Source organism: Actinia tenebrosa, unplaced genomic scaffold (genome assembly GCF_029948245.1).
Source record: "Actinia tenebrosa isolate PJP-AT-01 unplaced genomic scaffold, QUT_ActTen_1.0 PGA_scaffold5__44_contigs__length_20552954, whole genome shotgun sequence".
NCBI classification, from domain to species: Eukaryota; Metazoa; Cnidaria; class Anthozoa; order Actiniaria; family Actiniidae; genus Actinia; species Actinia tenebrosa.
In genome coordinates this window covers 10233003-10259303 of record NW_028292582.1, presented here as the reverse complement: position 1 = coordinate 10259303, position 26301 = coordinate 10233003, and the positions used below count along the sequence as shown (strand labels likewise).

General features: G+C 42.2%; 3 protein-coding genes across 3 annotated transcripts; 2 read left to right on the top strand and 1 right to left on the bottom strand.

Moving 5' to 3' along the window:
- Nucleotides 1–1474: 1474 nt before the first annotated feature.
- Nucleotides 1475–2743, top strand: LOC148906520 (uncharacterized protein F54H12.2-like). The gene has a single exon (XM_089038054.1). The coding sequence runs from the start codon at nt 1475–1477 to the stop codon at nt 2741–2743; it is 1269 nt and encodes a 422-aa protein (XP_088894180.1).
- A 9542-nt stretch (nt 2744–12285) lies between these two features.
- Nucleotides 12286–20251, top strand: LOC116286956 (alkaline phosphatase). The gene is made up of 8 exons (XM_031693551.1): nt 12286–12406; nt 14761–15090; nt 15942–16187; nt 17114–17350; nt 17685–17825; nt 18494–18601; nt 18743–19030; nt 19899–20251. The coding sequence occupies exons 1-8, from the start codon at nt 12340–12342 to the stop codon at nt 20135–20137; spliced, it is 1656 nt and encodes a 551-aa protein (XP_031549411.1). The 5' UTR covers nt 12286–12339; the 3' UTR covers nt 20138–20251.
- Nucleotides 20252–20379: 128 nt separating this feature from the next.
- LOC116286957 (dopamine receptor D5-like) lies at nt 20380–26254 on the bottom strand. Its single transcript, XM_031693552.2, has 2 exons — nt 26121–26254; nt 20380–23331 (listed from the first exon to the last, which is right to left on the bottom strand). The coding sequence occupies exon 2, from the start codon at nt 22808–22810 to the stop codon at nt 21722–21724; it is 1089 nt and encodes a 362-aa protein (XP_031549412.1). The 5' UTR covers nt 22811–23331; nt 26121–26254; the 3' UTR covers nt 20380–21721.
- Nucleotides 26255–26301: the final 47 nt, after the last annotated feature.

The window sequence follows — 26301 nt, the reverse complement described above, 5'->3', positions numbered from 1 at the left end:
GAAGGCATTAACGTGGCCACGACCAAGATCAAAAAGGTAGGAGCACCAAAAGAAGATAAAAAGGAGGAACCCTCGGCCACCGCTTCGCTTCAAGACTTTGATTACGACGGTAACGACGAATTGAAGGACTTGCTCTCTGAAACATAAAGCATTATGGTTAATTACAAGAAAGGACGTCAACGAGGGGGCAAGAAACGTGCAAAGCATACTCAGTTGGGCGGGGCCAAACGAAAACGTTCGTCCACCAAGAGGCATGCTACGCCCAAGATCAAGGCTGCCATGCGCGGAACCTTGGCTCCTGGCATTCCTGACTACGGACCCGTGACCAACCCCTTTCACATTCGATTTTCACGACCTCACCCCACCATGCCCTCCAACAAGATTCAGACTCTTCGCCGCATGGCTCCGGCCAGTCTCAGGCATCTTCCGTCCAACAACGACTCCTTGGACGTCGTCATAAAAGGACGACCCGTTACGCTTTATCCTAAAGGTCGTCAGGTCGTCACCACTACGAAATGAACAGCAGCACAGGCACCAACTCTTACGTGGTTCCCGTCATTCTCTGGAATCGTCTGCAAGAAGAACTGAAACAACTTAGGGAAAATGTAGCTGCCGCCGCCAAGTCCCAAGCCGGAGGAGCCATCGCAGGAGTGGATCGAAATGGGAACGTTCGCATGAACGAATTGATGCACACCATGGCCGTTCAACAATCGTTGCAGCAATCCCCCAAGGTGGAATTCGTCAAGTACGCGGATAAAATGGTCAAGCAAGTCATGTCCGATCCCAGTCTCACACCCGACGAGCGTGTTCGCTTCATGACCAACTATGCTGCCAGCTTTCAAGACCAAAAAACCATGGCTCAAAAAGGACTCACTCCTGCAACGGCTCCTGCCCCAGGTCCTGCTCCTGCGCCTGCACCTGGTCCTGCCCCTGGTCCTGCACCTCCTCCTGCTCCTGCTCCTGCTCCTGCTCCTGCTCCTGCTCCTGCTCCTGCTCCTGCTCCTGCTCCTGGACCCGTCGCCGGCCCCACCCCTGCTTGGTTCGTTCCTGCAGGACCCTCGGGAGTCACGCCTGTGCCTGGAAGCGCTACTCCTAAAGGTACGGGTACGGGTTCAGGTCCAGGCCGTGGTCGTGGTCGTGGTTATACAGGCAAAGGCAAAACCCCACTCAAACGTCAAATCAATTTTGGGAACGTGCCCAGCACGTCCACTCCACTGAACAACCTCAGGCCTCAACAAGCCAAGCAGTTGAAAAAACTAGACAACATCATCAATGCCATTGATCAGAAGTCCAAGAAAATTGCTCAGGACACCAACTTGACCCCTGCCCAAAAACGCGACAAGCAAGGTGTGCTCACGCGCGGGCGTACCAAGTACAAGGTTATGCGAAACGACATCCTTAACAGTTAGACCATATAAAAAGGACCGTCGACCCGCCCAATTCAACCTACCCTGATTCGTCACTCGACCTCGTAATGAAACGACAACACGGAGGACGTACCGCTCCCGCCTCTAAAGCCTCGCGCGAAGATGCCGCCCCCTTGAAAGTACACAAAGGGACCGTGGTCGATTTGTTCAAACGACTGCCCATCGACGTCACGTGCGAAAAATCCAAATGGGAAGTCTACTCGCAAGCCACGGCTGCCGTGGACCCTTTGGAAATCACTGTGGACCGAACCCGTACCTGGATCGACATGACCAAGATCCTACTGGAATTTGACGTGGAATTTCATAATGGCGGTGCCGGTGCCGCACGTGCACTCCTGACCGACACTTCGGCAGCTGTCCCCATCAACAACGTGGCTCACTCTCTCATCAAACAAATTCAACTGACTATCAACAAAGGAGCCGTGACCGTCAATGCCGACCACTATCACCTAGAAGCTTATTTCGACCGACTGCTGAACTACTCTGAAGAAGAAAAGAAATCCTTGCTGTCTCTGGAAGGATGGGCCACTGACACTCCCGACAAGTTTGATCAGCTCAATCCCAACGATTTGGCCATCGCGAATCCAGGTATGGCATGCGCAGCGCTCACAGTTGCAGAAGTAGGAGACGCCATTCGTGCTCCAATCAATCGCGAAACTCCTAACCAAGGAGCTAAGGAACGTGTCGGATTGTGCTGCCAAAATCGTGCCGTCAAGTTCTCTCTCAGACCCGTCATTCCCCTCTTCTCCAGTCAGCGCTACTTGACTCCTGGCTGCGAATTGAAATTTCGAATCCAATGGAACCCTCGAGAATTGGTCATGATGAATGGTATCACCGTGGGTGCTACAGCCATTACCCAGCCCAACGCCTCCTACACCATAGTCAACTATTCTCCCAAGTTGCACATTCGTCACGTGGACGTCAACAGCGAATTGCACATCAAGATGGAAGCTGCCATGCTGGAAAACCAAGACATTGCCCTATACCCTTACTTCACCAACAGAACTGTTACCCACACCGTTCCCGATGGTCGACGACGTGCTCAGATGCATAACGTGTTCCAGGGGTACCGACCCAACTACATGATCATGGGATTTCAACGAGGTGCTGCCTTTGATGGAGCCCTGGCTCATTCTCCTTACAACTTTCAAGACATGAATCAATCGTCCCTTCGTGTGACCGTCGACGGCGAAGAAATTCCTCATCAGCGATTGGACCTGACCTCGCATCATAAGGAAGAAGGTTTCAATACCCTTCTTCAGTTCTCAGGACGAGGCATCGACTCTGCACCCACCGGCATCGATCGAAAAGGGTAGAAGGATGGCAATTATCTCATCCTCTACAACTTCAACCCTGACGGTGAACAAAACTTCGGCTACAGCTACGCTCGAAACGTAGGCAACGTCAACATCGACGTCGACTTCTCAGCCAACACAGCCAATAACACCACTATGATCGTCAGCGGATACTTTGAACAAGAAATGTGGTTGGATGGTAACAAGAACGCTTCCCAGAGATACAGCTATTAGATCATGAACAGAAAAAGTCAACTCCTCACCGATCATATCAACACAGTCGCTTCGTACCCTCCCAATTATCACAAGCACCCCACGTACTCCTACGTCGGCACTCAAGGAGCCGACCAAGCTCTAGCCCTTCTCAAGAAGTATCGCGATGGGCAAGACCCGCCCCGACCTTGGGGCATGGTATTCAATACCGACCCCATCGACAAGCCTGGTCAACATTGGATTGCCTTGTACGCTCCAGACGTCGATACCAAACGCATCGAAATCATGGACTCGTATGGATCCCTGAATCTCAAGAACTATCAAGATCCACTCCTCCTAGAGCTCATCAAAATGACGGACGTAGTCAAGATGCCTCAGCTGCAAGCCTGCAACACGTACGTCTGCGGACATTACTGTCTGGCCTATCTCTACATCCGTGCACGTGGCGGATCCTTTTCCAAGTTCGTCAAACCTTTCATCGCTCGTAACAAGAGAGACAATGACAAGAAAGTCTGTCAGTTCGTTTGTCAAGTCATGATTCCCAAGTCCCTCCGTCCCAAGTTCAACAGCAAGATAGGACCCTTGGGTCAACCTTGTCAAGGCAATTGTTGCCGCAAAGATGTAAATGTAGAAGCAATAAAGACAACGTTTGAGTAACACAAAAGTCTGGTCTCTTTATTTTACACGAAACACAAAAATCCTACTACAAACTTTTATCTCTACCTTTTCTTCACAATCAAACGTCTAGACTGTTGTCTGCTGTGGGTTGGTAATGGAGTCTAGGAGCATCCTCAGATTTTCTTCCTCGAGAGGAGAAATGCTTTCCTCGCCTGGAGGTCCTGCAGGGACTTCCACTTGCACAACCTCTCCTTCCTTCATCAACGTCGGTACCTTTCTCTTAGCTTCATCCTTTGTTCCTGTCCTAACTTTTCTCCTTCTCTTCACGGCAGGTTTCAATGGCTTGATCACTTCAGTCACAATCTCGATAGGTCCTTCGTCTTCCGTTGTTCCTTCTCCTTCTCCTTCGATCACGCTTTCGTCCTTGGGTCCCCTGACGTACTTGTCCCCGCCCAAGGCTTCCAAAGATTCGCTCAACGGCTGATGAAGATCTGTTCGTGCCTTTCGTTGTTCCTTCTGAGTTTCAGCACACATGACATCGTACTCCAAGCTTCGCAACAAACCGTACACCACTTCGCCGTGTCCGCCCAAGTGAACCCTATCTTGAGCCAACAACATCCTCAGCGTTCCTATGTGTCCCATTATTGCCTTATACATCTTTTCTTCGTCTTCGTTCCTCTTGGGTCTTCGACGTCTCCTCCGCATTAACAAAGACCTTCTTCCCACGACGGCGTTCGAGCAATGAGTGCACGGTACACGGCGTGTGCGAATTTTGAGACCTTTACGCCCCTCCTCCTCCGACTCCACTCCTCCCACATCATCAACGTCACGGTCATCACTGTCAAAATCATCGTCGTCGTCTTAGCTTCACTCTTTCAAATCTCTGCATCGCACGCATGGCCCGTTGCATGTCCTTGCTCGCTCCACTTCCTGACTGTATGCTTGACGCGACTTGCTTCTTAATAAACGGTACGGCGGCTTTCAATTGGTTGTGAAGAAAAGCACGTGCTTTCTTGGACTTTACTTTAGAATTAATCAACTTGCCGGCTATTCCTTGCGCCTTGCTGGCCACTACGTTACTAAGCTTTTCCTGAGCACGGTTCTTCAACCTGTGAAAGATGTTACTGCCCCCCGTCTGATGCTTCCTACGTCGTCTGCGTCTCCCCATGCTGTTTCGGTAAATTGGTACTCGTGCCCCCTTTCCGACCCCTTTATATCCTTTCCGTCCGTTTCGTCTCTTCCCCGGGGATCTGAAACCACTTCGTTCATCCTCTTTCTCCTTCTCTGTTCCTTCTTCTTTTGATTCCTTCTCTTGCGGGCGGCAGCATCCACCTTGTCCTCCTCGCCTTCATTCTCCTCCTCCTCCTCTTCGTCACTTGCCATGTGCTTGGGTCCACAACAACGAGTCAACGTCATAATGAACTCCAAGGTTTCCTTCCTAGCTTTGGTGATGGCCGCTATCATTTCTCTGTATTCGTAATGAAGCTCACCTATGCTCGACCTCACAGGCTCGTCTCCTTCCAAGTCATCGTCTCGTCTGTTGGTTCTAAAAAATTTCAGTTTCGTCATGACTCCACCCAACAAAGTCTTTTCAAGGTTGAGCAAATTGTTGTACTTGGAATCCAACAACAGCAACGCGTTACTCTGTTCTTTTCTGGCGGGATTCTTTATTTTATCCAATCCCAAGACCCAATTCTCACGACTCGAATTCACACGGGCGGACAACGATCTTAAATAAACGGGCGCGCCCTGCCTTACGTCTAACGGCATGGTTGCAATCACTTCGTCCGTCACCTCAAACATTGCCCCGGGTTCGTCCACTCTAACGGCGGGCACCACAGGCAAAGACACAGGTCTTGGTCTCAACACAGGGCCCGTAGTCATGATAAAAATGAATAAAAGCCCACTCGCCTAGAGCTCCTTTATTAGATTTTGCACCGCATCATCGAGCAATACGATCCTGCCACGTAAACAAGGAGGCGGAGGCATCCGATCACGCCAGAAAAAACGAACCTATGGGCAAGTAGGCGGAAACATCCGTTCCAGACCGCGAAAACAAAACTATGGCCAAGTAGGGGGCAAACGAAAAAGAAGACGAAACAGACGCTCTCAGCAAGGCGGTTTCCTTCCCTTGTTGGCGCTCATTCCTGCGGCTATCGCTGCCGCCAAAGCTGCCAGTCTTGGCGCCGTCGGAGCAGGGGTGGGGTTTGGCGTCAAAAAAGGCCTAGAAAAACTCTAACACGCTACTACCGTCCATCAGTCTCGTTATGGAAACCTCCGAAACCTATCACACCCGTCTCATCACCTCTACACGTGATCGCCTCAACTTTCATCAAATCCAAGAATGTGCCTGCTTTCCGCAAGACCTCCGTCAACGCGTGACTCAGCTCGTGCTCATTCTCTACCTCCTGGATTGCTTGGACGTCATCCATCCCACCGCCAAGGTCAAGGAAGAGCACCAATGGTTGTCCGACGATTACAAGTCTCATGATTATGACGTCAAACAACGTTACGCCCACATCCAAGAATACAAAGGTCACATCAAACGAATCATCTCCCACGGAAGTACCGAAATCAGCAAACTAATTACAGCCGGACAATACATGTCCGTTCCCGCCTTCGATCTCCTGGCCATTCATTACGGTATGGACGTGGCGCTACAAATGTGCTTGGAAAAAAAGAAAAGTCCCTAAACCCGCCCAACTACCATGCAAGCAACAAGGCCCCGTACCCGCGCTCTTGCCTACCTCGAAAAGCGCCTCCGTTCCTGGGGGGTGCCGTCCATTTGCGAAGAAGACTCGCCTCAAGACTTGCAAGAACGCACTAGACTCCTGGAGTTTTACGTCGACTGCATGGACCTCGTGCATGCCGAACACTCCTGTGACTTCGAGGAACATGGCCACGTCAAACCCAAGTACCAGTGGATCAAAGACCTCTACGAAGCGCACAAAGTTTCCGATGCCCGCCGCTGGCTGCACTTCAGCAGGTACCGCATCTTGGCCTATAACGTAGCAAACACATACTTCGACATCAGTCGCCTTGATCCTTCCACCACTGAAGCTTACAAAAATGACGTTCCCCTCCTAGAACTCATTGGCGCACTTAACCACGAAACCCGCCTAGATTCTCATCGCAACTAACATGGCTCTAACTCGCACGACTCAGCACGTGGACGATCGCATCAGGAAAAATCACTTTGACTACCTCTACGACATACCCAATCGCTGGTGGGAAATCAAGCAAGCTCACCTCACCCCACGCATGCGCATCATCATTCTCACCTTTCTCTTGGATTGCATTGACACCATCAAAGACCTTCCCATGGATACCCGTCCCGCCAATTGGATTAACTGGACCAGCCGAAAAAATCAAATCAGAGGCATGCGCAGTTTCTACCGTCATTGGCGCCTCTATCCTCAATATCATTCCGCGCCACTCCAAGGTCAAGAAAGCAATCAACTATGGGTCATCAGCAATATCATAAGCAAGATCCTTCGTCCCGATGTCAACCCACGTGACATGGCCAACGACTCCTGCGACCTCCCCATCTATTCCATGAGCACGTGTTGGAAACGTCTCATGTGCGAAGCACAACGCATTACCCCCACCGAAATAATACGTCTTATGTATCACAACGTACATCACAACCTCACAACTTCAACATGAGTAAACATCCCCAGGCCAATCTGCTCTTCGTCTTCGCGGGAAAACTGGTACCTCTTGCTTTTACGGACTCAAGAAACAGCCTACCATCGTCAGACCCCCACAACGACTTCAACTTCGACATGAGCGGACGTCGCAATGCTCGGCTGCCTCACTGCCTTTGTAACAAACCCTGCACCTATTACTTCACCGATCGCGACAGCGAACACTGTACCGTAGAAACCTCTACCATTCACGCGCGGTACATTACCTTCATTTGTAACCAACAGTATCCGTGGTGTACCTTTACCTGTACCATCCCCAAAGACAACTATCGTGACAACACGTGGGACGCACTTCGCAAAGTCCGCAAGGACCTCGACTCCGAAATTACCATCCGGCAAAAACTCTCGCAAAGCCAAACCGACGCTCAGATCATCACCGTGCCACGTGAATGGTCTGATGACGAAGTCCACGGACCGCCCACCTACACCAAGGAAGAACAGATCATTATCCTCAGTCACCTGTTCGGCGTGACTCCTCCTACTTCCGACGCAACGACAACGTCACCCCCACGTGAAAGCTGTTCCATTGGTTCTCCTAAGTCCCTCCCCCAAACCGAGGAACTATATCAAGACCCCTCTTCCAACGAACCTCACATCGATCCAACGTCAGACCACGAAAGCCAAGACCAAGATTACGATGTCTGAAGAACAGTATCAACCACCACCACCCACTTTGCCGCCATCCCCTCAAACGCTCCCGCCACAAGATGAATACAGTCAAGTCAACCATCCCTGCTTTTGTGGCTCACCATGTGCTGTCATCAAAACCAAGAATGCCACCTTCTTCAAGTGTGGCGTCAAGGTGGATTACAAGGCCATCACTGAACGTCTCAAGGGCGCCAAAACCAAAGACGAAAAAGCGCGCGTTTATGCCACTTCCAGGCTGGGATGTAAAATGTACATAAAGAAAGATCTCTACAATGCCGTAGACAACCGCCTTTTTGGGCTTCACCCCAACTACCTCCCCAAGTGTCATGAGCACAACGTCTTTGCCAAAGTCAACGTCAGCAGTTCTGAGAAAAACAAGAACCGCACCTTTCTCGCGTGCTCGGTCAACTACCCGGATGTGGCTTGTGATTACTTTGCTTGGTGTGATGAAGTCATCCACATCATGCCACGTACAACACTTCAGGACGTTTTTTATTAGCCAGAAACGAAAAACATGTAAACACCTAAGATAATTGCTGAGTTCATTAAATCTTTTTAAACCTAACACCCCGTGTATTCCTTCGTTCTTCCGGGCGACCCATCCCCACTTACGTCACCCTTACGTTACCCCTCCCCGCTTCTCATTGGGCGATCCATCACCCCATTCATTTCCGTTTCCGGTGATTTGCCATGGTAACAGGAATATATGAATATATAATACATGAATAAATTAACCTGACCTTATCCATGGACATTGATTACTACTTACGTCGCAACAAATTGCAGGCTTTTTCTCGCGTTTGGCAAGAAAAAAGAAGCTAGGCTCAGCTGATGACGAAGACAACGATGAAATGAAGAAAAATGAGGAAAACAAAGAAAAAGAATTGTTTGATGTAATGAATGAAGTAATGGAACTGGTTTCTGCACAACATCCAATCATGTTTGATCATTACAATAGCTGCGAAATGGCATCCAAATCAAAGCTATCATCTTTTTCAATCCAAATGCTTCAGGAAATCTGTGCCTCCTTCGAGCTTGAGACGTCTCACATTAAGACAAGACGCAAGAAGCCATACTTACATCTCCTGCAAGAATTAGTCAACGCCTGTATTTGCAGTGCGAGAACCTGAACATCTCTTATGGAAAATACAGCGATTTCCACGTTTATTTTGAAACGTTCGCTAATTAGCGCGTTTGAAGTGTCAGACAGTCTGTCTCTCTTGAAGATAAAGTTTGTTAGTTTATCCTCAGTTACCTAGGAAATTCATCTCAAAAATATGAAACAGACGACGATATCTTATAAACAGATGTCACTGTCAGTTTGGTGTCACTGGTGACGTGTATTGTTTTAAGCGGCATGCATTGTGGATTACATGTTTACATCTCAGATTACCGTCCTTTCCCAATTTATCATGCTAGGAGCAAGAAAAATAGAACGACTACTTATCCTTCACCTAACTATAAATATTATTCAACGGTTAAAGCAGAATAGTCTGAAGTAATCCGAAAATATGGTGAGCAATCCCTACTGTAATCGTTCAACACTTTGTTAGTTATTCAAGTTTGCTTACAATACTCAGTCCACTTCTCAGTCGCGAATAGCAAAGCGTGCTTGAATCTGAGCCTCAAAAGATTCTTTGTTATCTTAAAAATAATAACTTAGGCCTTTTAAAGTATTTTTGCTTTAGATTATTGCTCGAAAAACGAACAAACTCGGATTTATTGCGTTGTTTGTGCAGAACCATTGAAATCGACTGATCTTTGCCGACAGAGAAATCGCTGAATTTTATAAGAATTTCAAGCTTTTTATTTACGCGATAAATAATTTACCCAACCAAATTTCAGTGGAATAAGATAATATAGCATCTTAACTTTAACTAGCCCAAATTTTAGCCAATTATTTTATATAGCACATACCAAAATATTTTTTTAAACTTTCTATACTCTTGGTATTGTAAAATGTATGGGTCCAAAAAATTTTTTTTCGTCTTGAAAAAGGAAACTGAGATAGCTGAACATTTTCCTAATACAAGTTTAGATACCAATTGATAAGATTATAATGGTTTTATATGTCTGAATTACTTTTCTTTGCGACGCGAAGGCTCTGAAGTAGTCGATTTCTTTCCGCCGTCAAAAGGCTGAAATCCGCAAAAATCAATTTTCTCGTTTTTCTCGTAAAATAAGCGATATTTTTAAAAACAAACTACATAGTGGTTCTAGTTAGAATAAGGTCTACCTAAGGTTAGAATATGAGCGAAATCGATTTTTCGACCGTTGCCACGAAATTTCAAAATTGTTCGATTTTTGCTGACATCCCCTCTTAAATAATTTATTCATTTCAAGTTCACATATTTTGAATGCTTTTCTTTGAGCCAAAATCGGCGAGATTCTGGGTATTAAGAAATAGAAAGAATTTTTTAGGCTTTAAAAAGCGAAAAAACTTGGAGCTACTTTTCAATTTTCCCCCAGAGTATTTGACCAAGGAAAGACACATTTTTTTCCATTGTCCAAAATGCAGAATTAGAGCTAAATAGTGATCGAAATTTGACTTTAAAAAAAAGATTTTTCGGCCTAAGTAAAAAAAGAGGTTGGCTGAACTTACGAGGGGGTGGTAGAGGTAGGTTTTTATGATGAGGGGGAGGGGCTCGTACATATTATACCGTTTAATATTTTGGTCAATATTGCCTTCTTACCATTTCAAATCGTCAATGATTTAATCTAGTATAGACAGTTAAGTAAGTTTATAACCATTCGAATAGAAATTCAAACTGGTTCACGTTCAGTTTATGCACAGCTTAGGCACCAATAAACTCCTAACCACCACCCCTTAGTGGGTTCGGCCAAATCATAGGTTATTTGTCAGTTAACTAGTATGTTGTTGGCCAATAAACCACTAACCCTAGCCTCCTCCGCAGGCGTCTTTCTTAATTTTCTTTGTTTGTTGAATTGGGATTCCTGTGTCGCGAATTGGGATTCCTGTCGAAAGAGACTAGGCGCTCAATCCCCCTCATCCTAAAGACACGGGAAGCCCAAGACTAAAAAGGAGAGAAGATACAAGAGAGATGCATGCGGAGGAGGCTACACTAACCCCACTGGCACACCCTCTTGTAGGTCTACGGTCTAGTGAGCTTAATGATTTGTGTAAATTTGTGCAACCAGTCTTCGCAATGTTTTTCACGATATATGCATGCAGAAGTTCACAACTAGAAGTGTCCATCAGGTATTTAGTCTCCCTCGCATACGTTTTTAGTGTCGGTCGTCACGCAACGCGTTGCGTGACGACCGACACTAAAAACGGATGCGAGGGAGACTATCAGGTATTGGGGTGGCGTCCGATGTGTTTTACGTCTGAGTTATTTTTAGTATCAGCATCAGCACTAGAAGTGACCAAGCAGGAACGCTCGACCAATCAGATTCATCGAAATGACATACGCTACGCTGATTCGTTTAGGATTGCGCGCGCCCGCGTGTATGAACAGCGCGCGCTTGAAGCGGTTGCTCTTTCAAACATTTTCCGGACATTTTTTCCATCTTTTTGGACTTTGTTATGGTAAAAAAGAAACTAAGTGTCTTTTCTATGGTGTACACTATTATCGAACATAACACTCAAGCAAATCCAAGCTTTTCTCACACGGGAAACCCCGAGTCCGCCATTTTGTTTGTTTGGCCTGCTTGCTTGGTCACTTCCGGTGCAGACGTCAATTTTACTTAAAATAGCTCAGACGTAAAACACATCGGACGTTTCATATATAGGAAGATGGACACTTCTAGTTATGAACTTCTGATGCATGGTAATCACTGACTCTAGTGAAACTACAAAGTCTAGTAAAGATTGCCCTTAAAACGACGAAGATATTAATGATTAAAATTCCATTTTTGCATGTTATCATGCTAGAAACATACTTTTCTTTGCAAAAACTCCACAAAGAGTCCGGCTTATTAGTTTTGAAAATTCATCTCGCGATTCGTGGAGCCCGCGGAAAAGATCTATCAGCTAGCCAGCGGAGAACGCTCAAAATGCAGGCATGACTGAGCTGCATTCTAATACAGTGTTGCGATGACGGGAAGCTATTGTCTCTGTACACGATTTGAAGCCAACAACGAGTCAAGGGGTTTTGAGACAGTTACGTTGACATGTTTAGTTCCCGTCCAAGTCTAGTGGTCCCACATCCTGTGGCCCCCCACAACTCTGGCCGGCCACGTGTTGGGTTCGTCCCTTGCGCGGCCCTACCAAACCATCCCGTGACAGCTAGCGCCGAAAAGGTGAATTCACATCGGATGGAACGCAGGGTACTTGTCATCCGACCCGTTTGATAGAACACATTCTAGGAGCTACGGCCGCTTGACGCTTGAGTTTCATTGTCACCATAGTGTTGACCTCGACCTCTGCTACACATATCTTTCTCTTGTCTCTCCGTTTGATCCAAAAGGATGACGAACAATTTGGTTTTGCTGTTGTACTTATTGCTGCCTTGGTGTTTCAGCATAGTTAGCACAAGTAAGTCTATGTTTTTTTTAACGATTTAACCTTTTCTAATTTCCTAAAATGTGACATATATACATTTGTTATATAAGAAGAGTAGATTTAATTACTCCATATGGAGTTTTTCGCGTGTGCTAAATCTTTGCTCCTTGCACAGTCACTCTAAATTCAATTCAAACTAGCACATCTGTTGTAAAACGTAATGAATATATTTTATGATATTCAAGATTTTGAATTTTTAGGGCTTTGAATTCTGTAGTCGTTTTCGTACTTGTGGTAACCAAAGATGTGTTATATCTTTATCTAGTCAATAATTATTGAAGTTAATTGTTAAATGTTTGTATATTTTAATGTATTAATTTACTTGCCGTAAACATTCAGGACTTTTTTAAATTTCAGTTCAGGCTTTGAGATTCCATTCCTCCCTAAAATAACACACGATAAATTTGCAGAGGTAAAACTTGTGTCGAAGTGTTGCACATGGAGAAAGTAAATCGACACTGAATACAATAAGCAGACACTTAGCTTACTTAAAATACTTATAATGCATAGTTTACGTTCCTTTCCTTATTAAATACTCTGGAAAAGGCTTTGAACGCAGAGGGTTCCAGTGCTAGCACTCGAAGTTAGATTTCGCAAGATTTGTAGTATTTCTTTGCTTTTTTTTTTTTTTTTTTGGCTTTTCCATAAACAACAGAAAAGAAAAAAAATGGTGTTGTTTTAGCTTAATTCAGCCTTGTATCCGTAGTTCAGAAAATGTCATTTCATTCTCCAGTTCTTCATTTAAAAAAAATGATTATTCGAATATGAAGGTTTATGGGATTTTCATAACAGTTTTTTTTATTTAGCCCACAAAACTGCTAAATTACATAAATCATAATAGTTTTCTAAGGTTTTACAACATGACTCCCTATCGTATTTTAATAGTGTAGTTAAGGACAATTCTTTCAGCAAAGTCAGTCTTCAAACTACAATTTTAGTCAACCAGAATATCCGTATTGCAATTATTATGAATAACCAATGTTTTCTACTCCAGCTACCCCTACAATATATCCAGCCTGTAATTCACCCAGGGAATCAGTTTTATATTTATGAGTAGCCTGCGTAGCGGCTCTTGGGGAGGGGGAGGGGGGTGGGGCGAGGAGGCCCAACCCCCTCCCCCTCCCCAAGAGCCGCTACGCAGGCTAATTTATGAGCAAAAGCCCGAGAATGGTCACCTTTCGCGGCAACATTTTGAAAGAACCAAAATACTAGGGGATCTTATATTTCAGAGGTACGTCTTTGATTGACATTTGATTAATTAAGCTCGTATTTGTAGGGGCTAGTGCAAACAGGATTACCAATTTTAAAAATACCGGAAAATTATGGTGTTCCTTATATGGAATGATTCAATCGGAATTTGAGTTTTGAATCGGTTTTTATTTTGAATCCCGAGTCTTCGTATTCTCCGGGAAAGAATAACAAATTTTAATATATGTTAAAATATCATTATTTGAATATTTAAATTATGGAATTGATGCATGGAATCTAAAGGGGTAGTCAGGGGGGCGGGGGGGTAAGCTTGAGCCTTTTTGACTGTAATGTTGGCAAATTTGCTTGAAGTAGGAAAAGTGGTACCTGAATGAGATCTTGTGTTAAAAGATGAATTCGAATTAAAACTTGATCATTGATTGATTCTCATCAAAATTATTGTTTTCTCTGAGGCAAACATAGGAAACAAAAAGAATAATACTTAACGGAATGAAACGTAGCGTGTAAAAAAATGGGGTCATGGAACCTAGAAGTTAATCGTGTAACCAATGCAAGGAACAAGGAAAGAAAGCAATAAAGAAAGGAGAAACGAACGCCGGAACGAATCCAAATCGAGACACATTTTGTAAATCGAGACTAAAAGATCCTGGAGGGATACTTAAAGACCGACGTAGAACGTCGTGCTTGTGGCGGAACAGTACAAAAATAATAAAGAGTATTTGGTAATGCAGTGTCAAGCAAAGTAATGTTTTTACCGGGGGCTTAGAAAAAAACAAAAAGTTGGTCAGCAGTTAAAAATAATTGGTGCAAGCTGATTGGCTGGAAATTTCAAAATGTTTCGCGCAAGGTTGCAAGCGTAGAGCGTGATTCAACTTCAGATTTGCTGCATGCAATGCTGCGTGCAACAAGTTTTAGGGGTAGACGCACGATGCAACAGTCCTGTTGCATTGCGTTCAATGTTGCATGCGTGTAATGTTGCACCGTGTGTCTGAACAAAACTGTTCCTATTATGATCATAACTGTTTGCATATTTTTACCCTTACAAAAAATATAATTTCCACTTCCACAACAACAAACATTGCCATCCCTTTAATGCTCTTTCAATTCACCGTTAATAGCTTTCGCTGCAAGTGCTCTTAACAACGAGGCCAAAAACGAGTGGTTTCAATCCGGCGTCGACCTCATTAAAGACAACCTACGACTCCGCGAAAATCGCCAAACAGCAAAAAATGTGATAATGTTCTTGGGCGATGGGATGGGCCCCACCACCGTCACATCTGCTCGGATTCTTGAAGGACAACTGCGTGGAGAGACTGGCGAAGAGAATGCTTTGAGTTGGGAAAAATTCCCCTGGTCGGCATTCTCCAAGACGTACAACACTGATCAACAAGTTGCCGACTCGGCAGGCACTGCCACAGCTTATTTGAATGGAGTAAAAACAAGAGCTGGTAATGATACTAAATTTAGAAAAATATACGATTTAGACTCGTCCTTCGTCTCCCTGAGTTCACGCGCGCTGACTAAAAGCACAGGTAAACCAAGCAGGAATCACACGCGCTCGGCAAATAAAAGGACTTTTCCGGCTTGTTTCCCGCTAATTTTAGCGACCCAAAAGCGGGTGCTCGCGCTCTTTATCAACGTAAGAAAATTAAGCGCCCGCTTCAGAAATACACGCCCATCATTGGCGCGAAATTTAAACGCAAATGAAAATCCTACTAGAGGAGCAAACAAGTCGACCTCTCGTGACTTCGACGCTCGCTTTCCCCCCCCTTGTTTTGGTAGTAATTCTATGAGTCTCACAACGGTCGGCTTGGAGGAAGTCTGGGTACGAAACAGGGTTCACAGTGACATGTGATTCTAATAATCAATCTCTATTTAGCGGAGGTTCAATGTTAAAGTCCCAAAGATGGTTTAATTTTGCACTAATTTATACCTCTATTAAGCAATCAACCTCTATTTAGCGACCAGCTATCAAAGAGGAATGAGAAATTTCCCATCTCGAAATCCTGGCAAATCCTGCAATCTGAAAGTCTCTCAGAAGTGCGATATCAGCACGAATCGCACACTTTTGCCTTTAAATTTCGTTTTTGAATTTTCCACTTAATTATACCTCCATAAAGCGACCAACCTCTATTTAGCAACCAGTTGTCAAAGTCCCAAAAAGGTTTTCGGCAGTAATTTTTACTTCTATTAAGCAACCAACCTCTTTTTTGCTACCACTTGAGAATTTTCAATGGTGGTCGCCTAATAGAGGTTCCACTTTGAAGCAGTGCTTATCAGAATTTATTTTATCGGTAAGGTGTAATCGCTGTTGACGAAACTGTCCGCAAAGGTTACTGCGCCGATATGACCGAAGCCACCAAAGTCAAGTCAATCCTAACTCTCGCAGAGGAAGCTGGGATGTCTACGGGGATTGTGACCACAACACGCATTACGCATGCGTCACCGTCTGTACTTTATTCTTATAGTCCCGATAGAAACTGGGAAAACGATATGAAAATGAAAAGTAAGGCCAAAGATGACTCTAGCTCTTGTAAAGATATTGGTAAGTAATCAACGCGATAATTTTATTGGAGGCTTTGCATCATCACGTGACGGCAGCCATGTTAGATGACACGAACAATATAATCGTTTTACATAAGAACACAGGTAACCCAAGCTTGGTTTCTGTGGTGTCATGTTATAAGAAAATGTATGGGGATTCATCAAAAATTTCAATGAAATCATTGAAACGTGAAATAAAGCCTCAAAATTTTACCCGATCATTGAGAAATAGCACTTCTTTCACTCTGTGTGGTTATTTTTTGAATTTAGCCCGTTTTAAGGATTTTTTTCTCCACCAGTATTATAATTATTTCTTAGTGCTATTTCTCAATGATCGGGTAAAATTTCGAGGCTTTATTTCACGTTTCAATGATTTTATTGAAATTTTTGATGAATCACCATACATTTTCTTATAACATGACGCCACAGAAACCAAGCTTGGGCTACCTATGATAAGAAAGAATTCAATTCCCAGGAGCAAAGGGGTTCTATTGTTCTGTCATCTAACTACATGCACTCCAAGATGTATTATGGGCGCCGGCACGTGAAGGTGCAAAGCCTTTGTAGGTCAAAAAATAAATACAAACAATTTGGAGATTAGGTTGAAATAATTTATTTTTCACGTTGTTTTGGTTTTCAAAACCGGCACTTTTTGCTACTAGTGTAGAATACGTGCTGCACAACGTTTCCATCCAGACTCAGTAAAGACAAGCGTTTCCTGTGGACGCGCGCGGAGATTTGTGCTGCACAGGCTTAGCAAATCATTTGTAATAGTCAACTGTAATGCAAAGAATGTGAAACTTGAAAAATAACAATGTTTTGAAATCCCACGGACTTTTAATGGTATCTGTGAATATAACTGAATTATAAACGAGTTATGCATGGAGCGAAATTCAGCATTCATGCAAAGCTTTTTGTCCCCTCTAGCCCTTCAGTTGGCAGAATATTCAGTCGGTGATGGCATCGAAGTGTTATTCGGAGGAGGAAGGCAAAACTTCTACCCAAAAAACCAATCAGATCCCGAGTATCCCCAGCTACAAGGCAAACGCGGAGATGGCCGAAATTTGGTCAACGAATGGCTGGCTAACAATCCCGACTCACAGTTTCTGTGGAATAAAACGGCTTTTGATGCGTTGGATGTCAAGACGGTCAAGCATGTGATGGGTGAGTAAATAAGCCTCCTTGGAGGGGATGGGTGTGTCGGACAGTGATATGTATCTTAGTGCAGAGGGGTGGATGTCAAGGCAGTCAAGCATGTGTTGGGTGAGTCAATAAGCCTCTTGACAGGGGAGGGGAGAGTGGGGCAATGTAGGTTATTCATAGGAGAGGGATGGATAACAAAGGATGTGTTGTAAGTGGCATAAAATGGGAAGACTTCACGCCCAAACTAAGTAAATTACTCGTGCTTTGCCCTAGATCAGTCCAACGTTCCATAAAAATGATGATTTATTCCCACGCATCCAGCAAATTCATTCGTATATTGTCTTGGTAATGTTAGGTCTGTTTGAGTACAGCCATATGCAGTATGAAGTAGAGAGAGTCAACGATACAGGAGGCGAACCTTCCATCGCTGAGATGACAGCTAAGGCCATTGAAATTCTCAGTAAAAATCCCAAAGGATTCTTTTTATTCGTCGAAGGTAAGTGTATTTATTTAGCCTTGAAATTGTAGTTTTCATCAATTAATAGTCCCCTTCACAGTTCCCTGCGCCATCTTGAAAGGTAGCCGTGCCTTCGTATCGAAGCGATACGAACGGTGAGCTTGCAATGATAGAGACCTTTTTTAACAGCTTGAACAAATGTCTCTATATTGCAAGCTCACCGTTCGTTTAGCTTCGATTCAAAGGCACGGCTACCTTTCGAGATGGCGCAGGGTACTATGAAGGGGACTATTGATTAAAATGTTCATGCATGTGAGCAGACGATATCGCCGCCATTTTGAATCATTGTCATGCATAAACGTTCTGTTGCTCAGGGTGACCCTTGATCTTGAGTAGTTGCATTCTTACTTTACCGTTGGTATTTGGGAATAGAGGTTTTGCATGCACCCTCACGTGCCCATCCGATAATACGGCTTGGGCTTTCTGTGGTTAGATGGCAGAACAATAAAATCCCTTTGCTCTTGGGAATTGAATTCTTTCTCGTGTAAAACGATTGTATTGTTCCTGCCATCTAACATGGCTGCCGTCACGTGGTGGTGCAAAACCTCTATTCTGACGCTGAAATAATGCTATCCCTGAGTAAATGAGTCTGTAATCAAGCAACGCAGCGGTATTTTTCCAAAGACTAAGGTTTACATTCATTGAAGGTGGACGCATTGATCACGGACATCACGGTGGAAAAGCTGTAAAAGCCCTCATGGATACAGTTGCCATGGCAAAAGCGGTAGATAAGGCAGTCAGTATCGTTGGAGAAGGTAAGTCAATTTTGCTGAATCCACAAGACCACATGGTCTGCGTACGGTTCGGTAAATACCACAGGAAGACCGGTTCCAGTTTTTCGTTATCCTGTCACCGGATCGAAACTTCTCATTTGTTAATCTTTTATAACGTTGCAGAGGAAACATTAATGATCACTACCGCTGACCACAGTCACGTGTTATCCATAGCGGGATACCCGCGACGAGGGAACCCAATCTTCGAGTTAGTAGTCGAAAAAGACAATGCCACAAGTGTTGGTAAAGATGGCTTACCGTACACTACGCTAGGATATGCTAACGGGCCCGGTGGACTATCCCTTAACGAAAGCAGGCAAAACCTCACAGGCGTGAATACCGCTGACAAGGACTTCTTACAGCAGGCTCTTGTGAAGACGTCGAGTGAGTCACATGCTGGAGAAGATGTCGGTATGTATGTAGTTATGCAACCAATCATAGGAAGTCTCTGCACGTGAGAAATAAAAACACGTGGGTGCTTCATCGTGCACTCAATTGGCTTTCTTGATAAAACATCATTTAAGTCCGATATATACTACAATTACCAGAAGCCCTTGCGCACTTTGTTTTATTTAACACTTGTTGTCTTGTGCATGACCTTTTAATATAAAAACATTTGCTAAGCATTCTGGTAGATGTAGTAAGATATTGCAAATGAATAATGGGCGAAAAACTTTTTCTTAACTCTTAATTGGTTTAAAGAAAAAACATTTAAGACAGTCAGCACCTTCCGATCCAAAACTGATCTCATTAAAACGTACCATAACATAATGCTTTGCGAATTTCTATCTTATTCAACTTTGTATTCCCTCATGAGAATAGTAAGACAATTGGTGCTAAAAGGGAGTCTGGTAGTAGAGGTCAATGATGCTATCATGCAAACGTCCTACATGATTTCATCATTCGAAAAATGTACATCCTCCCTCTACCTGCACATCCACAGGTAGCCCAAGCATTCCTTTCTTGGCTACATGTAATTCATTGACTAGGCTGTCCGGAAAAAAAGATATCAGCAATATCCTTATCATAACAAAACTTATTGAATTAAAATTATTAACATGTTTTGTTTGGGCTACCTGTGGCACACTACGCCCTCTCAACCACCTACCCACCCGTCCCATATGAAAAATAACAAAACTTATTAAATTAAAAATTATTAACATGTTTTGTTTGGGCTACCTGTGGCACACTACGCCTTCTCAACCACCTACCCACCCGTCCCATACAAAAAATAGATTCTCTCTAATACTGACACACACTAAACTCTATTTTAAATCAGGGATTTACGCTACTGGCCCAGGAGCGTATCTCTTCCACGGTGTCGTTGAACAGCACTACATTTTCCACGTGATGGACCACGCCCTTTGTCTAACGAGCAGTAAGCAGGACAAGTGTTTCAAGCACGGGATGAGAGGTGGTGAAGTCGTTACCAGGGGACCGCCGCGATCAGGTTCTGCACCTCTGATTCCGCTTGCTATGTTGATTATTTTCGTATCGTTTGTTGTGGCTATGTTTTGATCAACGCGTCAAATGACTAGCTCTTCTCTATATTACCTTTTATTCTAAAACCTAAGTACATTTGTTTTCTTTCTTTTCTTTATAGACGAATAAAATTTATTACATTTGTACTTAGTTGAATTGTAAGGCTATTAGTATCGAAACTCATGTGGGAAAGATGATGGAAAAGACCTCTTGCATGTGACGTCAAAACAGCTCAATTTTGAGGACAAAACAAAATATTTTTCAATCTCCTGAGAATTGCAAACCTATTGTTATGTCCTCCAAATTGAGCTGCATTCCGACGTGCTGTAAGGTCTGTTTAGTGAAAGCCATTTTAATGTTTACTTGTTAAGAAAATGTTGGGAAGCCTTGTCAGTGCTAGTTCAAATATGTCGCATTCCGTTTCTATGAGCAAAAACGCTATTGATGGTTTTCCACCATTCCCAAGAGAATTAACTAACAAAAGACACGGCGGCCATGTTGGAGGATAAAACAAAAGAATTCATTGACAATTCTTTTGTTAAGTTCCTCCATTATGGCCGCCGTGAAAACCATCAATACCATTCTAACGTATACAGCTATTGATTGATGAAGGTTTTAAAATTGTTGCACATTGCATATCAAGCCCGAAATGTAATGAGTGATCATATGTAAATAATGTCAATACAATGTGCAGCTGGAAAAAAATTTAAATGGGAGAAATTTATATTGCTGTGTTCTTTCCCTAATTGTATTCACTAAATTCAAAAAACGTTGTCATCGCCAAAGGCGATAGGCGATAGGTCATTCCGACATGGAAATGGTTTCGTTGAATACAAATAACATCGAATCAGTCTCAGCACGAAGGTCCATGTTCTTGACGAGAATAAGAAAAAACACAAGACATTTCAGCTATTCGTGGATCTTGGAATGACATATATCCTATCGCTTTTCGCCTATTGACTATCGCCTTTGGCAATGACAGCGTTTTTTAAATCAGGTGTATAATGTTATTAATCGAACGCCTCATGTTTTTTTTTTTTTTTTTTTTTTTTTTTGGTTTTTGTTTCGGGCTTGGTATGCGACAACTTTTTCCTTATGCATATAAATCTAACTTCTTTTTTTTTCTTGTTTTTTTTTTTTTTTTTTTTTCCTTTCTCTTTTGATATCAAACTATATGGATTTTGTGGCGGTTATTCTCAAATAGTGGCTCAGCTTTGAAGAAGTAAGCTTTTCATTAGTTTAACTATTATTTTCTTAACGTTATTAAGCAAATTTTTGTCCATGTTAATTATTGAGCAAAATATCGTGATCAGTTAGTGATAACCGAGTTCAATAATTGCTTTATTCAATTTTCCCTCGTTTTTTTTTTTTTTTTTTTTTCTTTTTTCTATTTTTGTTTCGTTTGATTTTGTTCTGTTTTGTTTGGCGCTTTAGTTGTTTTGCTATCTACTAAAGTCACAGATCCGCCATCATTGTTTTCTTTTGCCTCTGGACGCCCCATAATGCCTTGCGATCCAAGATGGCCGCTATATCGTTTAAGGATTCAGTTTTTGGGCCTTATACATCTCCTCAGCTAGTTCTGTGTCGCTATTCTTAATCGTACAGATATTTTCGCTTTCTTCATCGACTTATATGCAAAGAACAAGAATGTTGAACTTGTTTCTCTTCCATCCTGCACTCGTAGGAGGTCCATACTTTCATCTGACTGCCCGTCGTCTGATTCTTAATCCTTTTCCTTATGCAACAACAACACCTACTCTTACATTCAGAGCAGTTCAACATGGATTTGAAAGCCTGTCTAAAGCCCTTAGTAAACAGTGTATAGATAATTGGGTTGGCTGTGGTGCTTGAATAATGCATCCATTTGCTTGCAGCGATGTAAGTCGTAGCGCTTGCGGACGAGACACAAGAGGTACTACACACAGCAAACAGAATTAAAATCACGAAAAATGGCGACCAGCAGACGACAAAAGTACCTACAACGATTGCTAACGTCTTGGAGACTTTGAGCTCTCTTTGCATCAAGGTTCGTCGCTCTTTTTCAGCTCCGTAAACGAGGGATCCATGGTGGGAAATACTTCTTATTTGGGTTAAAGCGACAGCGAAAATGCGACCGTAGTAGAAGAGTATGATCAACAAGGGAGCAAAGAAAGCGGCTAGGGAAATAAACACTGCGTAAACGCGGCCAGCTATGGGTTGGATGTTTCGGTCGATTGAAATCATTGAAATTCCCGCGCAAACTGCCGCGTACGTCCAACCAACAGCGATGGAGATAAGCGCTCTTTTCGGCGTCATTTTAGCGTAGTACCTCAAAGGGGAAACGATAGCCATGTGTCTGTCCTTAGCGATGACGCACAAGTTCATTATAGATGCTGTACTACACAGAATATCTAGATATTGCCATGAATAGTACATTATCATGTAATCTAGTCTATCCCGCGGGACGCGAACGAGATCGGCCATTCGTATCATCAACCAGAAAGGCATTGAAAACGTTGCAAGCATTAGATCAGCTACTGCCAAGGACACTAGAAAATAGTTCGTCACCATTCTTAAGTAACGGAACTTAAAGAAAGAGGCAATAACAAGGATGTTGCCAAACATTCCGAGTGCCATGACTGATATGAGCATGACGATGGATAGGGCTTCAGATTTTATGGTCACTGACTTGTGGTTTGGGTTGGAAAAATTAGATGTGAGGTTATCCATAGCGGCGTAATTCGTGAGCAATTCGTGGAGCTAGGAATTGGCCTGCTGTACTCAATGTCTTTGCTCGCAAAATTCCAACTTTTATACTGAGGAAAAAGTCAACCTTAATTGATCTTGTAACGCGACTGGCTGTAACTACGCTCTGGGTGCTCATTTAGTGAAGTCAAATCCTTTGGAGATTTTGAAATGAAGAACGTCTCGAGTACAAAAACACCAGGTTTCGAAAACAAGACTTTAACTACGATCTAGGTGCTCATTCAGCGAAGTCAAATCCTATGGAGATTTTGAAAAGAAGAACTTTCTTGAATACAGAAACACCACTTATCGGAGACAAGACTTTAACTACGATCTAGGCGCTCATTCAGTGAAGTCAAATCCTATGGAGATTTTGAAATGAAGAACTTTCTCGAATACAGAAACACCACTTATCGGAAACTAGACCATAGGCAAGAAATACGAGGACCAAGTTTGCAGTTGTGACAGCCAAGAACCAGCCAGTTAGCCAAGAGTACGTACGTACGCTAATGAATTACAGAAATGAAACGTTAGCACAACCTCCTCAAAACTGCCAGAAATGACAGAACAAAAGCAAATATTATAATTCTGTACTTCCTAATGTCCGCTTTTGACACTTGAGAATCCTTACAGGGCTCAAAATAATTTTGGGACTAAGTCAAACAAATGTGAAATTCTTAACGAGATGTTCTTCCAATTTCAAACCGCGCATTATACTCTTAAAAATGTCCATTTTGAATCACTAGCAAATCCTGCAATCTGATTGGCTCTCTCAGCAGTGCGATGTTTAAGCACGAATCGCACCATTTGAGCTTTAAATCGCAATGTTTTGAAGAGCCAATGAAATTGCTGCACAAAACATATTAATATTTGACCAATCACATTGCAGAATAAGGAAGCCAAAAATAGAGTAAAAAAGGAAAACAATTTCTAAGGGGATTTTCTAGTTGAAAAACGGTTTTTCAAATAAATTTTACATTAAGATTAAATGTTAAGTTTAGTATGATTGCAGGAGATTTCAAAATAGATATAATTAAGTGGTCATGAACTTCCTGTCATGCGATTAACAAATTGTACTCCCGCTACGCTGTCATGAAATTTTGTAATCACTCGTTTGATTTCAAACTAATTACCCTACACTCAGTTCAATAAGCATTATTTTTCGAATTTAACAACATTGTACTTACGGTATGGAAAAGAGATTCGGATAACACACACACACCTAATAAATAGGCGATAAAGCAATAGGCTTTAGACGATAGACGAAAAGCGATAAGAGATAGGTCATTCCAAGATCCAAGAATAGCTGGAATGTACTGTGTTTCTGCTTCTTATTCTCGTTAAGAACGTGGACCTTAGTGTTGAGACTGATTTTCAATGTTCTTTGTATTCAAGGAAACCATTTCGAGCGGAATAACATATATCTCCTATCGCCTTTGGCAATGGCAACGACACCGACAACGTTTATTGAAATATATAGGCGTATGCATTTTAGACTGATTTTTTTTAGATATATAATGAATCCTTTAATGCTCTCAAGACCATTTTAGATGTTATTGGAAATGTCGTTTTTAAATCAGTAATACTCAAAGGAATGAGACAATAATCGAAGAGGTTATGCTCGCAGTGAACTTCAACCGCAGAAGTAATTTTTAATTATATAAATCATCATATATATATTGGTATTGAAATCATTGATAAGCAAAATTATCGAGCCGAGAAAGAACTTATATACTATATAGTTTGCTTCGTTCACACGGCTATAAAAAGAAGGAAAAACTGTAATACTTCAACACCTTTTCAGTCGATTTATCAGCTGGTTTTTTGTCACAATTTTTTTTTAAAGCAGTCAACAAAATAGCCTGACAGCGAGCAATTATCATAAGAGAAATGTCGCCAAACTACAAACAAAAGCCTAAACGAGCCAATGAGCACAAATTTTCCCAAAGAAATTAATTTTTCTCACGTTCTGAGTTATTTTCTTTGTTTCATTTTTGACATAAACTAAACGATTTTATTTCAAATAAGGGTTTTGTTTCTTGAAGTTTTTAAAATAAAATTGAAGACTAGTATACTCCGACGTTTCGACGCCCTACGGCGTAATTTTGAAATTCAAATTCAAATTATTGCTTTACTTTACTTTCACTCTTGAAAATGACGCCGAGGGCGTCGAAACGTCGAGTATACTAGTCTTCAATTTTATTTTACTTCAATTCATATAATTGTATTAACTGGTACTATTTATTCGTATTTAAGAAATTTTTCCTCTTTTTCCTTAAAATTTGCACAAAATATCAATCACGCGCGCTTCAAATAAGTTTCTGACGTACTTGAACATGAAAAGAAATTTTACATACCATAACTTTGAAATACGAAATGTCTTAATTTTCTTATCTATTCTAATCTATTCGCCTTCTATTTTATAGTATATTAAACATGGCGTTAACGAATACGGGCGAGTTAGAACATATACAAAGGACTATAATCTTATTTATATATATAAGTTAGGAGATATTTTGATTGTCTTCGAGTTTATGTTGTGTGTGAATTGCAACGTATAAAAACTTCAGTCGGAAATATAGACTTCAATTCTACATATTACTTGAAGATTTAGTACCAAGCTGTTCATATATGTTGGGTGTTTGAAATTTAAATTGAAAATATGATTGAAAGCCTGGAAACCTGATACAGATCGTATGTACTTCGGATTGACTGCATAACTAAGGAAAACAACACCAGCTAAAGATAAAGGTTATTAACTATGGAACTGAAGACTCCAAGAAAATTTATATATTCAACTAAATTAAGGTCGAATTAATCTTTCTTTTCTTTCTTTCTTTGTTTGCTTTTACTCCGACGTCTTTCTCTATTTTTTATTTTATTTACGGGGCGAATTAAGCCTAATGTTTAAGTATCATACACAGATAAAAATATAAGCTAGGAAGGAAGGAAAAACCTAATCATTTGTTGGACTTTAAGTTAGGAAATCTCGGTCAAATATCGAATAAGAGTTTTTTTCTAAATATTTTCAATCTTCTTTTAGCGGGTCATGATAATGTCTAATGCGTTTTTTTAGCTGATTTTAAAGTCGATACAGTTTAAAATAAATATCTAATTAAGATAACAACAATGCCGGATGATAATAATTATAAATAATTATAATAGAATATTAAGTTTTTTGTCATTTCATTTATTACAATTGAAATTAATTTAAGTTAAATTGGTGGCTTTCTTTGGTGAAAGTAAATAAAAAAGAAAATAAAGTTATAAAGCCTTTTTTTTATTATTAGGTTACCTTCAAACAGATGTACATGTATTCGGCTGATTTTGCAAGGCTTTCGGGGTTCAGTAAGCAGATTATATGTCAACGACGGTCGCGACTTGTAGACCAATAAACAAAATAAAAAGGTATTTCTAAACCAAAGTTGAATGAAGTTAGACCTCTGTGATCTTATTTTGAAAAATTTCGATGTTTT